We start from the raw sequence: 14,518 nt of genomic DNA, 5'->3' as shown, positions 1-14,518 counted from the left end.
TCTCGTGTGTTGTTGGCTGGAAAGGATCTAAAGCTTGCAAAGGAATTGTGGATTATTAAGAACCACTGTTCCCACGAAGGCACTGTGGTGCAGAAAGGAGAGACACATCTTCAAGGCTGACTGATTATTTTGGTTTGAACACTTTTGCGATATTTTTCTGACTTCTATTTTTCCCTCTTCCTCTTTGCTCCTCGGCAGGCCAGATTTACTGCAGTACATTCTTAAGGCTCCCAACGAGCAAATGTGCAACAAGATTGTCTGGAGCACCAGGTGACGCCGTTGATGCTTCCCAGTCGGGGTTGATGCAGACGCATTCACATTTCACAGCCGAGCGCAAAACATGAATTCAATTAAAGCTTTTAGTAACCATCTAACTGTCTTCAGCAATAACAGCATGTTCTCCAAATTAGTAGTTTACATATATCAGAAAATAAAGAAAAGACTGATAAACACAATCAATGAAGTAACTTCCTTTCCTATGTTTTCTATCCTGCACAGCACCCCAAATTAAAAAAAACACAAAATAAACGTGTTGAGACAGACAAGGAGTTTTGTGAGTGACTATGGCACCTGCCGCTGATGGTCCACAAGGCTACACGCCACCTGAGGGTGGCTGGGGATGGATGGTGGTAGCCGGGGCCATCATCTCTATTGGATTCTCATATGCCTTCCCCAAGTCCATCACTGTCTTCTTTAAAGAGATCGAGGTGATCTTTGACGTGACCAGCAGCCAGGTGTCCTGGATCTCTTCAATCATGTTAGCAGTCACATACGGCGGAGGTGAGTTGTAAAACAATGCTTGGAAACTCTATGGAGGTGTTGTTTGGGGGAAAATGCAAACATCACCTGTCTTTGGAGCGCATGAATTCATCTCATCTCATCTTTGTGCACCCTGGCTGGAGGGTCAGTTGTGTTGCTGATGAGAGATGCTGGGTGATGTCACAGAGGCCTGATGGCCATGTGAGGATGATGATGATGATGATAAGGATCGATTCATATGTGTGATATTCACCACAGAGAGAAAGTGGATTTCAAAGGAGCACTCCTCATCCCAGATGACCATCTGCAGCTCACAATCATCTCATATGTGATTATAGCAGGGCAAATTATGATTAAAGCACCTTTTTTGAAGGAAAGACGTGGCATTTGTGTGGAAAATTCCAGTGTGAGAAACTTTTATACATCCAAGTTTCTATTTTGCCCTGAGTTATACATTTACCTGAAAGATAAAAAGCATGAAATGATTACTATATCATTGTCATTCGATAATTGTGTCATTCGATAAATGTTTACAAGCGCGCTTCAGACAAGAAAACGTTGACATGCAGCTGAAGCTTCCAATAGTTTACCTTAAATGATCAGCACAAAGGAATGGATGCTGCTTGTGGTTGAGCAGCAGATTCCCTGCAGGCTTGTCACCGAGACACACAGTGAGAAGACGCAATTATGAATAACTCTTCATCTTAGCATATTTTTTGATTTAACACATTTTTTTATTTATGAGGGCAGTGCATCATGGTTCTCCATTTGTTCAGGTTTATTTCCTTTTTCACAGCTGAGGTGAGATAAACGCCTTTGCAATATGGTTGTTTAACCTTTTTTTTATTACTGCAAACATTTGATAAATATGCAAAGACGGCAACCTACGCACGCTCATCGAACATAACTGAGAAAACGTGTGTCAGTGCTGTGACTCCGTGACGGGTGAGTATGGAGTCATCGTAAATGTTTGGCATTCTGAGCACATCGGCAGTAGGAGTTCATTAATTACTCCTGCGGTGTACCTCTACTCCTTCAATTTTTGATTCATTACATTCATAATATTCTACATTGGTTTGCCACCGACCTTTTTTATTCTAAGCAACTCCTCCTGCAAGGCGTAGGAAAGAACTCATTGCTGGTGTTGCGGCGGCCTACATTACAATTTAAAAACCCTTTTGTCTTGCACCGTGCTGGCAAATGAGTCTGGACAACCTCTAAACAAAAACTGTCAGTTTCTATTTAGGCTTATTGGGTAGTGGAGGGACTATGGCAGGAAGGCGGAAGCGTCTTCCATGTGAGCCCTCGTGCTCATTTATGCCATTTGTTAGAATCTGCAGATGGATTTGTGTATTTTAGTTATTTGGTAATATGTTGTGGGAATATTTTCTTGGAATCATACATACATGCGTATTTTATACTGATTCATAATTATGTCATCCGGTCAGTATTTCTTATAAACTAGTGTAATGGGGTCCAAAATATATATATATATATATGAATATATATAAACAGTTTAACATTTTTTATTTTGTTTTAACCCTAAAAACACATGAACACACACACAATACTACACTCACTATTTCCCATTTACAAAAATCATTTCAAATGCCGCTACGCACAATGTCAATCAAATCTGTTTGTTTCAGTATTGTTTGCACGTTTTCTCTCTGACAGGTCACATTATATCTGGCGTGAGAAGAGAACACAACTACTGCAGTGCAGCACCGACAAAAAAATTATTTGAGAAGTGAATTTGCTGAGACACAGCCATGGCACTGGTGCTCTCTGGTGGCTAAATGTAGAACTGCACATTGTTGACTGAGGAGGAATCAGCACAATGTTAACCTTCAATGTGAGAATATGCTGTTTGTCTTTTGCGCCGCAGGTCCCATCAGCAGCATCCTGGTTAACAAGTATGGGAGTCGTCCTGTGATGATGCTGGGAGGATGCTTGTCTGGAGTGGGCCTGATTTGTGCCTCTTTCTGCAACTCTGTCCAAGCACTGTACTTTTGCATTGGTGTGGTGGGAGGTGCCTAATTTTAACTTCCTATGTTCTATTTAGGTTTGGTAATGGGTCATCTAAGTTTGCTGTGTATTGTTACCATCTAGTGGAATTCTTTTTTAGTTGATTTTTTTTTTTTTTTTAAGAAAACACCAAGAAATCACAACACGCATAATTTTTCCGGCTTGTATATATTAATATATTTATGCATCTTTGTATTGTTTGAGGTTTGGGACTGGCCTTCAACCTTAATCCTGCTCTGACTATGATTGGAAAGTACTTCTACAAAAGACGGCCAATTGCCAATGGAATTGCCATGGCTGGCAGCCCGATCTTTCTGTCCACACTGGCTCCATTAAACACCTGGCTCTTTGAAACGTTTGGCTGGAGAGGAAGTTTCCTGATCCTGGGTGGCCTGCTCTTCAACTGTTGTGTTGCTGGCTCCCTCATGAGACCTCTAGGCCCAAAACCCAAGCCTGCAGACAAGTCTGCAGAGGGGAAGACGGCGTCAGGGATCGTGAACGGCTTCATTGACCTGTCCTTGTTCAAGCACCGTGGCTTTTTGCTCTACATCGTGGGAAACATTGTCATGTTTTTTGGTCTCTTTGCACCACTTGTGTTTCTCAGCAATTATGCAAAGAGTAAAGACATCCCTAAGGAGAAGGCAGCTTTCCTGCTGTCTGTGCTTGCTTTTGTTGATATGTTTGCGCGGCCCTCAATGGGCATTGTGGCTAACACCAAGTGGATCCGGCCGAGGATACAGTATTTCTTTGCCGCGTCCGTGCTGTACAATGGCGTGTGCCATGTGTTTGCACCGTTATCAGAAGGGTACTCAGGGTTTGTGATTTATTCCATCTTCTTTGGGTTTGCCTATGGCTGGCTGAGCTCAGTGCTGTTTGAGACCTTGATGGACCTGGTTGGATCCCAGCGCTTCTCCAGCGCTGTTGGACTGGTCACAATTGTGGAGTGCGGTCCTGTATTGCTGGGGCCTCCTTTGCTTGGTGAGTTCATCAGTTCTCAGTCTCTGGATTGCTTTCTGTGTAGTTTCTCCGTAGTTTAATGTTTACTGTGTGATATACACTGTGGTTTGTCCTTCACAGGAAAATTAAAAGACATCTATCATGACTACAAGTACACGTACCAGAGCTGTGGGATCATCCTCATCGTCGCCAGTGTTTTCATATTTTTAGGTATGGGACTCAACTATCGACTGCTCGGGAAAGAAAACAAAGAGGACGAGAGGAGGGCAGGGATGGGAGGGAGAGGACAAAAGTCCAATGAGGACAACACTGCCAAGGAGGTGGCTGGAGCAAGGAATACAGAAGACACCGTCTGATATGCTCTAATGTTTTGGATCATGTTATATTATACTGTTTTTGTTTCTGGTTCAAGCCTGTCTGTTAATGGCGCATGGAAACCAAATACTTGCATGCACCAAGACAAAATATTCCCTTCACCTTGATGCCTCATAACCACACTTGCAATTTCTTGCTATTATGCAAACACAGCCCTTTAAATCATCCACGTAAAATACCCCTAATACGCTTACAGTGACTGTAATATTTGATAAGATATTGAATTTTGTCTAGAATTATCTCACTGATGTCACACATCATTTATTGTAAGTTAACCTTCTAAATGCACTGTCAAATAAATGAAAGAGCCACACTATATTTTACAATTACCCAACCATTCACTGTGAAAGTGCATGATTATAGTGTTGGCCTCACTTTATTCAAAATATAATTATAATGGCCCTGGCTTGATAGTATGAAACATGTTGGAAAATTCCTCAGTGCCATTATCAGTTTGAATATTCTGCAAAGCTATTCATGCATTTAGTTTCTCTTTTAGCATGTTTTTTTCTGATCATTTTGTATGATCAAATAACTTTTTGCATAATGTGTAACGTATTAACATAATATGCCACTGACTGCAAATTACTGTATATGGAAGTGGGAAAATCAAATAAACTTTCACGTGACAAGAAGCCAGTCCAGCACATTATGTCAATCAGTAAAAAAAAAAAGAACGAGATGCACTAAAACTATTTTTAAATCATGACCTTTACCCTTTATCAAGCAGACATGGTTGTATGCTTTGATTTGATACAGTTTCTTTGAAACACGTGCATTTTCAGGCAAATGACTTGACTGCATTGCCTCCGTTTTAGCAGATTGGGTTTTTCTCACTTCCTAACAATCCCAATAAAACAAATGAATGACAACAGGCCTCACTGCAAACACAAATAACGCTCAGATTGTCATGAGACAATAAAACCCTCTGTTACTTTTGACCGGCTGAACATTGGAACATGTGCAAAACTGATTATGTCTGTCATTTGTCTCAAAAATAAATATCAGCACAATACTACCCTTCTCAGTAAAAGGCGTGAGTTTCAAACAGCAGAGCCAATGGTTCACTCGGTGCTGAAGGCCTCCTTAGTTTGACAGAATCAGTTTTTGTCTTGCCTTAGAAAAACTTTTAAGATATTATTTCACTTAGGTGTCCCTTTAGTGTATTTCTGTACATTGGGATTTGAAGGCCATCTCTAGTTCCATTATTTAAGAGCTGGCAAGATGAAGGCAGCTATCATCTGGGTCCTAAAAATTAAAACATTTTTAAATTAAATTAACTTGAATCCATTAGATCGTTTTACAATTTAAAATTACCTATTTAAATTATAAATGTCATCATAAATGACTGCTACGCAACGCACAGTTACTTTGCAAAGATAAACGTCGTACATCAATGGAGAAAAAAACGTGTCATTTGAATATCCTCCCTGTCCGGTAATAGATGTGTTATATTAGTGACGCTCATTACGTCACGGGAAACAGGCTCGCGCGAGATTCGATTTTAAAAAGTAAAACAAGTGCGTCACAGCTGGTGCTTCGGTAAAACCTCGGTATGGTTTTACCTGATAACTTAGTGCTTGGAGGAGGCAAAACTAATTTCTACTAATTTTTATCGTAGCGAAGCTGATTTCTAGTTCGTGTTTCGTAGGAATTGTTGAAGAAAGGTCAGCTGGCCGGCAAGGTAAGATCCTGTCACTTCACGTATTACCTACTAGTAAGCGAACTTCTTAACCTAGCCATCGGCTAATATAAATCAATGCTACTGAGGGAAATAATATAAAATACAAGACGATTACCTGACATTATTTGTTGTACTTTATGCCAATTAATATATTTATTATAATTATATTATCTATCCCACAATGCTAATCATTCGTGATATCCAAAGAACTGCAGTTGTCTTATTATTACTGTTTCGGCCTTACGTGATTATTTGATAATATTGTTCAGTCTATAATGACTATATTTGTTTAACAACTTTTACATTGAAAATTATATTTCTCATGAACTGAAAGATTATCATCAGTGTTTCTTTTTGTTTGAAGAAACTCCCTCTGTTGCTTAAATTCTTCACTGAAACTACCTTTTTTTACTGTTTCTTTGTGGCGTTAGTGTATTTAGTAAAGTATCTGAATATTCTCACAATACTTCAGGAATATATAGACTGTGTCTATGTGTTCATTTCAGGATGGAGAGAGACCGGAGTTTTAATTTCAAGCTGTTGATGCCCCCCAGGTTGAGTTCTGGGCAGGTATCTGCCGTTCTCCCACAGGGAAATGTTGAAAATCGCGATATCACTAATAAAATGCCACAGGTAAGTTAGACTCACTTTTCTTGAATAACAATTCGAGAAGAGTTAAAACACTTTAACCATAGCTCAGCCATGATCAATCCTGCAGATAAATAACGAAAGATATTTGTGTTTGACATGTTGAAACAATAAAGACTGATTGTGTGTAAAGAGACGGGTGCAACCTGGGGAAAAGGAGCAGACAGGATTAGATGTTTAGGTTCATTCATATGGTATTGTGTGCACACTTGTGGGTTTGTGGGTGTTGTTTTCCTTGAAGTAAGATGATTGTGTATATATATATATATATATATATAAAAAAGAGCCATATGTTTTCATAAATACATGAGAAGAATAACAAGTCAGAATTGCTGTTTTACCTCAAGGGCATGCCAATCCACAGTACAGGCATGGTTGCACCAACTAAAGCAACCGGACAAGGTATTTTCTATTTTATAACCTGCAGTGTCTACATAACTTCAGCTAAAAGTTAGCAGATGAATTTGTATGAACCTCATTGTACATAATGCTTTGTAGACTTACCAAAGATGAAGGTGGTGCCGCCACTGGGAAAGGAGGAGGTAACATTTTTATTGTACAAAACTGACAGTGATAAATAGAACAGGACTGACCTTCGCGTTATGTGTTTATATTGAAGTCAGTCCATTTACTTCCCATCATTGTGAATGTTCTCTAGAATAATTGCAACCCTGGCCAGCTCTATTCCAAGCTCTTTGATGAAGTGGAGAAGGTTAAGCGTTGGAAGGCCCAAGCTGACAGTGACGCCACACAAAAAGAAAAGAGACTCCAGGAAAACAAAAGAACAATTGAAACTCAGCGCAAAGCTTTTCAGGAATTGCAGGTTTGTGCAGTTTTCTTTTTGTGTTTCTCTCCCTTTGTAGAGACACACATGCAGTTTTCATATTTGATAAAAAGTTGAAGTTTAAGCATATATAAACACCCTTCGATATCTGGAGTGGATTCTGTTGTGTTTGTTCTTTCTATACAGTTTGAAAATGAAAGTCTCAGCATAAAACTGGAGGACCAGATCAGTGAAAATAAGGATTTGAGGAACAAGTATGAGGAACTACATGCGCTGGACTAACTTAATAAATGCAGCTATCTTGTTTTAAATACAGATATTTTGTCTTTTTCTAAATATAGGAACAACGCAACAAGAAACTTGTGTAGTATTCTCAAGAATACTTTTGAAAGGTCAGCTGAGAAAATGCATTTATGTAAGTAAATTTTTGATCAAATGTTTTAATCAGCTACAGTATATTTAATAAAGTCTATCAAACAATTGCACAATGCGAAAAAATAATAAAATGTTTTAACATTTTGTAGTTGAATCTGAAAGAGAAGAAACACATCACCTCTTTTTGGAATACAGTAGTCATATTCAGGTAACTCTTCTCGCTTTATATCAATTATTTTTATTTAATTTACTAATTACTAATAATTGTTTAATGGTTTTATTAAAACAGAATGACACAGTTTCATATCTGTCTTTTCTTCAGAAACTAACTACAGCATTTGAAAGCCTTTGTATCCAAGCAGAAGCAAACCAAGAAGAGATGCAGAAAGGTTGGTACTTCATAGCAGGATTTTCATGTCAGTGACAAATACTTTACATGATTGAATGAAGTATTGTTGGATGAACAAGCAAGAAAAATAATATATTTTTTCTTTTTTCAGTCAAACAGGACTTGCTCCATTCTGAAGGACTGAAAGAAAAACATTGCCACGATTATAACATAAAAGAGATGGAGGTTTGTACAATAAAAGGGTTTTCCAGATATGTTCATGTAACCACATGTTCAGAAATACTATAGTCAGCTGCTTTCACAGGTTGAAGTGCTTCAAACCAAACTCAGGGATAAGGAAAATGAACTGCAAAAAATCCTTCTTGAACTCCAGGAAACCCAGAATCACTACAGACTGCTTCAGGAAGCAACAAGTAAGATCAGGATTATCATACTGTACATTTTAAGATATTCTCATATAATTCTCACATGGATCTCTGAAGGCCAATAAGTGGGACGAAAACATGATTCAGTTAAAGTGATGATCCAGTCTTCTGGGTTGTATCTTAATTTTACGTTTGCAGCTGCTTTGACTGACATCAACAAACAAACAACAGATCTCTGAAGTAAATAGTTTTCAGTTAAGCGTCTTTATGTTGTGGGATGACTGTAGATGGAAACCGTCTTTAGAATAAGTTATAAAATATTTTGCTTTTTATGATTATCCAATGTAAGGTCCGAGAGGAATACTAAAACAGTATTTTAAAGGGAGAAAAATATTTACCAAATTTGACGAAGTATTTAAATGTTTCTGAACTTCACAGATGAACAATATGAACTCCTCATGAGCTCAAAAGCACAACAGGGATTTCTTCTTCGAGATCTGCACTCTGCAGAGCAGCGCTGTAAAGAAACTGAGGTGAGTGTGATGAAAGTCTCCTGATTGTCAGTGAATATGTCCCCTGCTTTTTCTGCCCACTTTGAATTGACGTCCTCAGAAAAATCGTGACAATGTCGCTGCAATGCTGGAAGAAAACAAAAAAGAATTTGCAGAGAGGATTGAAAGTAAAGATTTCAACTTGGAGGAGCTCAGCAGATTCAAAAGTCAACAAGCGGAGAAGCTGGAGCAGAGTCAGACAACAATTCTGGAGTTACAGAATTTAGTCGCCTTGGAGATACAGAGGTATAATTAAGTCCTGAAAATGTGTAACAGCGATCACATACACATTTACCTGAAGCCACAATGTTCCTGTTACGACTTGAATTTAAGGAAAAAGGAGCTTGAAGATAAACTTGTGGCAAACGGTGAAGAACTCGAAAAGAGAAACAGACTTTTAGGTAAGCGTACGTGTGTTTATATTTACTGCTATGTGAAAGCAAAGCAAAATGTTTGCATCAACAGGAGAGACCATGGAGCAGAGTGCAAAGAAAGACGAGCAGATGAAAACTCTAGAAGAAGAACTGGTAGCGACTGTTTTACTCTTTGGATCTATCAATGTCAGCATAGCATGATCACTGCTTAAGATAACTTGAAGACTCTAACTCACACTATGTTGTTCTTAGGATTACAAATTACAATCTATCGACAGCATGAAGGCTAAAATCAATGTCTCTGATGTCAGAGTGGAGAAACTCACTGTTGAGCTTTCCAGGAAAACTCAAGAGGCTGAGCTATTCAGGGTAACTCCAGCAGACCATTCACCGTTTAATGCAGATACCTAAGGATGTTTGCTGAAGATTATTCTTCTATTTATTATACAGAATAAGGTAGAAGTCACTTCTGCTGAAAACAATCTGCTAAAGGAAGCTTGTGAAATCGCAGAAAGGGCACAAGAAGATTTAAAGGAAAAAGACGCCATAAAAGAGGTGTTTATATGATTTATTTTCTTCTTGCCGACATTATCACTCAACGACTATATATTCTATACCGTAAAGTGTCGTCACTTATTGTTTAACTGTCTTTGTTAGCCCATAATCTCATATTCATATTCCCTCAGATTCAAGTGCAAGAATTGGAGGGGCAGTTTCTTAATGAAAAGAAAAGAAATGAAGAATGTACCTTTCAGATGGAGCAACTTAGAAAAGAGGTCATACAGCATGAGTACGTTCTTCATAGCCATTCTTAATACTGTCAACGGTTGCTTATAGCCGAAGTATTCATCTCTAACCTGTGTGATTTCCCAAGCATAAAGCACAAAGAACTGTTATCCAACCTGGATGAGCTGCAGGCTGAGAAGACGGCCGTTCTGCAGCAGTTTAAGAGCCACTCTGCAATGGTGAGGCAAACGTTCAGGTTTGAATCATCCAATCGAATATAAGATCACATTTACAGTAGTTGTGTATCAGGTTTGGCTTTTAGTCATTATGTGTGAGTAACAAATTAGACTTCTCAGCAGGGTGGGGAAAAGGTTGTGAAACTCAAAAGTGAAATTCAGAGACTGGAAGAAGAAAACCAATGTTTGCGGTTAGTTTACAACTTAGACACCTAGAGATTTAACGTTGTATAGTCCCACAAAATGCAGGATTTACATTAAATAGGGAGGAAGTAAACTCCATTAAAACCAGCATCCATGGGGAATATCTGAAAAGGGAGACTCTGCAGAAGAACGTTGAAGATGGTGTGAGTATGCCAACTTAACAATCAATTATTAAAATCTTAGGAGGGAAGCCATTTGTTCTGTTCTTTTTGTGTGTAGTTTGATTCTCTGCAGAAGGAAGTTACAGAAAAATAAAAACAAATCAAAGCTTTAGTGAAAAATGTGATGATTAAAGTGAACATTTTGAATGCTGTCCTCATTTGTTTATCTTTTTCTTTATAACAACAAATTGTTTGTTTTAGCTGTGCAACCTTGGGAAAATAATTGAAACAAAAATGTCAGTGCTGGAGAAATACCAAAGGGAGATGTGTATACTGACCCTGTGGATATACAACAGGATTACTTATATATATATATGCTAACATCTCACTGCTGTTCTTTCAGAATGAAGTGCTGAAAAAACAGAAAACAAAGGAGGAGGCAAAATGCAGTCAACTTGAAGATGTGGTGTGATGATGGTTTTTTTATCTTGTGGTTTTAATATTTATAAAAAATGTTAACTTAGACATAGCCTGCGGGGTGTACGTTTCTTTTTTGTTTTTGATCAACAGTCTTCAGGAGGAGGTGGAGAAACTTCATAGAAAGAAAATGGAAGACCAATAGAGATTTTTTTCTGGAGCTTGAGTCTAGATCAGTCTTATATGTCGATGTCAAAACTGAAGTTACTTCACCAATGTCGTGTGAGACTTTGCAGCCTGTTTAACCTTTTAGGATAAGAATTAAAATAAAGCCATGCTGTTTTCCAGGTTGAACTGCTCAGACAGGCAGCAGCAGAAGCCACCAAGAACAAGGAGGACGCGGAGCTCAAGTGTCAACACAAGATAGCAGATATGGTGGCACTGATGGAGAAACATAAGGTACGGTCTCCGTAGAGTTTGGTTTCCTGTTTGAACCAGCGTGGGTGTCCATCCAGACACGAGCTGCAATGGAAAGAACTTGTTGTGTGTCTAGAGCCAGTATGACCGAATGGTTGAAGAAAAGGCAGCAGAGCTTCATGAGCAAAAGAGGAAAGAGATGGAGACTTTTTCCCAAAGGAAATCGATGGTGCGATGCAGAAGTATCATGAATTCATGCTTTCTTACAACCAATGGCGATAAATGAATCTTATCCTGACTCTGCGAAAACAAAATTCTTAACAGGAGTTGGATCTTGAGAAGCATAAAATGGATATGGACAATTTGAAGCAACGGCTGAAGATAGAAGTGGCAGAGAAGGTGTGTTTTCATGTTGATCAGTTCATTTTTGGGTTTTTAACAGGTTGTACTTCTTTTTGAGAGATCTTTTAGTCTTTTAAAAACATTTTTCATTGCTTTCAGGAAAGATGGCAAATTGAGCTAACTGATCTGAAAAGAGAAATGTCCTCAGTGAAAATCACTCCGCTGCCAGAAAGGCCAAACATGCAGGTAAATAAAAATGTGCATGTACAAAGACACCATCATTGATCCGTGTGGTACTTTTCCTTAACTAAGAATAATTCTTAAAAATTCCAGTCACTGGCCTCAAACCCTGAAAAACGGAGATCTTCTGAGACTCCAAAAGAGAACGCTTTAAAGAATTACGTGTTCAAATTTGCAAGGACCATGACAACCCCCTCTTCCAGCAACAATGGTGGGATTATTGGAGAAAAGAGGAAGACTGTGAGTTTAGTCCACCAAAGTTCTCATTAAGTATACTGTATTTGCATGTTCTTAATCGGGTTGTAAGTAGGTTATTTTGCATTGACAACATTTTCATATTCAGTAAAGATTTTAAACTGCCTCTTTAATCCCATTCAGATTATCATTGTACACTATGCTAGCAGTGAACCAATCCTGTATATTCAGATATTACGAGATGATGCTAAATATATTTTATGTCCCATATTAAGGAATTTGACCCTGAATCCGTCAGAGCTTCACGCGGAGCAGCACCAAAGACCAAGGTAGACAGCTGAGTCTGTTAATCAAGTAGTAAACAATAACAAAGCTTTATCCGTCTGTGATTAAAACACTAGCATTTATTCAGTTCAAAGTCATTTCTTTTTCATCATAGAAAATTCACAGCGAAGCCCTGAAACCCTTCAAAATAGCAAGCAGTGCTGGCGGAACATCAAAGATCAGAGTACTATACCTCATCATTCTGACATTTCCCAACGCAAATGAAATATTCATGGCTTTTCCTGACATTTACTCTTTCAAATGAATCTCAGACTTACAGAATAAGAACACCTCCTGACCAGGGATTCTGCTGGGAGAAGAACAGCATGGAGCTTGATCCCAAGTCGGACAGCTCTGATCAAAACGACATCTTGGTGAGTTTTGTTTCCACCGGCTGTGTTTTCTTTCTAGGATGAACACTGTTGGTGTTGTTCATATGATCCAGTGTTAGCGAAGTCTGAGCTGGCGTTTCTCTCATTTTAACAGAATTTTGCAAGTATACCGGTACCTTCATCCAAACACAACATCTCTCAAAGGGTAAGATAACTGTAGTGATGCTAGTTTACAATGAAATGTTTTCCTTTTATTTGTTGACAAGGAAGAATGAATTCATTAAATTAATATTTGATTCATATCCAGAGCACTGTCAGTGAGAAATCACCAGGGAACTCCTTGAAGGTAGCTGCGATGAAGAGGATGAGAGATGCAGGCTGGACTTCTGTCACCGGTTGTGACAAGAAGAAAAAGAACACCGAGAAGATCTTTGCTTAGATAGTTCTGGGACGATATGAAAGACGTTTCATGTTTGACTGTTCTATGTCCTTATCAAGCGTCCATATTTCTGTAACAGGCAGATGTAAGTGTTAACACGCACTGAAAGGATTGTTATGGATCAGTTCTGTTCCATTAATTTATTGTGTTTGAGTGTTCTATGTCCTTATCAAGCGTCCATATTTCTGTAACAGGCAGATGTAAGTGTTAACACGCACTGAAAGGATTGTTATGGATCAGTTCTGTTCCATTAATTTATTGTGTTTGAGTGTTCTCTGTCCTTAACAAGAGTCCATATTTCTGTAACAGGTAGATGTAAGTGTTAACACGCACTGAAAGGATTGTTATGGATCAGTTCTGTTCCATTAATTTATTGTGTTTGAGTGTTCTCTGTCCTTAACAAGCGTCCATATTTCTGTAACAGGTAGATGTAAGTGTTAACACGCGCTGAAAGGATTGTTATGGATCAGTTCCGTTCCGTTATTAAGTTATTGTGTTCCTCGTTCGGTTTGTTTGGTGTCTGGAGGCAGTCGAGTCACTCTGACAGTAAATATTCAACTGTTTAAGTTGTGCGGGACAGTTCTGTATTCCTGTCTTAATATATAGCAATACATCTTTGTGTTCCAGTTGGAAGCATTTGACAGTATTAAAAGCAACTGAAACTGTCCAGAGAAGGTGTCGTTGTCCTTTCTCACTGTTCAGCCCGCTTTTCTCTGTACTGTTAGCATCTTGTATAAATTGTTGGATGAGGAAACTTTATTGTCTCTGTTTGCTGAGCTCAGAAGGTTTTCTCAGATGGTCTTCAGTGAAGGAACTCGAGGTGCAGCTGGGATTGGTCTTGTGAGGCTGCTGGTGGGTTCTCATAAATGGGGCGTCCATCATAAAGCCCTCCAGAAATGACGAGTGTGTCATCATATGCCACAAATGCATCTGTGGGGAAAACAACTAATCAAACGGTGGCCATTTTAACTGCTAATGATGACTGTTTGACAGACGTCTTACCCATATCATCAGAGTTGTTGAGAGGTTCGTGCAACATTTGGATTTTATGTTTGCATTTGTGCAAAATGAACACAACCAATCCAAAGGCAAACACTCCAAGCACAATGCTGAAGAGGATGGTCATATTCGTGTCTGAAAAGTTTAGTTGCAAAGCTGGTAAGAAAAATATGGCAAACAATAACATCACAAAACAGCTTGTTTACCTTGTGAGGCTCCGTCCGATGAATCCGAGCTCCTGTCGACAGTCACCGATGAATTAAGAGTCATTGCTGTTGTATCGGGTGAACTTGCGTG

At 38.8% G+C, this 14,518-nt stretch overlaps 2 protein-coding genes across 2 annotated transcripts; both read left to right on the top strand.

The window, feature by feature from the left end:
- Positions 1–563: 563 nt before the first annotated feature.
- LOC137915737 (monocarboxylate transporter 1-like) lies at positions 564–4,100 on the top strand. The gene is made up of 4 exons (XM_068758856.1): positions 564–780; positions 2,648–2,791; positions 2,992–3,765; positions 3,865–4,100. The coding sequence occupies exons 1-4, from the start codon at positions 564–566 to the stop codon at positions 4,098–4,100; spliced, it is 1,371 nt and encodes a 456-aa protein (XP_068614957.1).
- A 2,701-nt stretch (positions 4,101–6,801) lies between these two features.
- LOC137915735 (synaptonemal complex protein 1-like) lies at positions 6,802–13,883 on the top strand. Its single transcript, XM_068758854.1, is given in 34 exon segments — positions 6,802–6,853; positions 6,950–6,993; positions 7,110–7,274; positions 7,422–7,489; positions 7,577–7,650; positions 7,760–7,818; positions 7,933–7,999; positions 8,111–8,184; positions 8,264–8,372; positions 8,763–8,857; positions 8,937–9,121; positions 9,209–9,276; positions 9,341–9,402; positions 9,502–9,618; positions 9,700–9,804; positions 9,936–10,039; positions 10,124–10,237; positions 10,325–10,402; positions 10,477–10,558; positions 10,635–10,697; positions 10,778–10,838; positions 10,918–10,980; positions 11,077–11,150; positions 11,152–11,184; positions 11,282–11,392; positions 11,487–11,579; positions 11,675–11,749; positions 11,852–11,938; positions 12,026–12,172; positions 12,403–12,456; positions 12,567–12,635; positions 12,724–12,825; positions 12,938–12,988; positions 13,091–13,883. Coding segments are annotated over 34 exon segments (2,937 nt in total). The 3' UTR covers positions 13,223–13,883.
- Positions 13,884–14,518: the final 635 nt, after the last annotated feature.

This window comes from Brachionichthys hirsutus, unplaced genomic scaffold, assembly GCF_040956055.1.
Source record: "Brachionichthys hirsutus isolate HB-005 unplaced genomic scaffold, CSIRO-AGI_Bhir_v1 contig_831, whole genome shotgun sequence".
NCBI classification, from domain to species: domain Eukaryota; kingdom Metazoa; phylum Chordata; class Actinopteri; order Lophiiformes; family Brachionichthyidae; genus Brachionichthys; species Brachionichthys hirsutus.
This window is presented reverse-complemented; position numbering and strand designations above follow the sequence as displayed.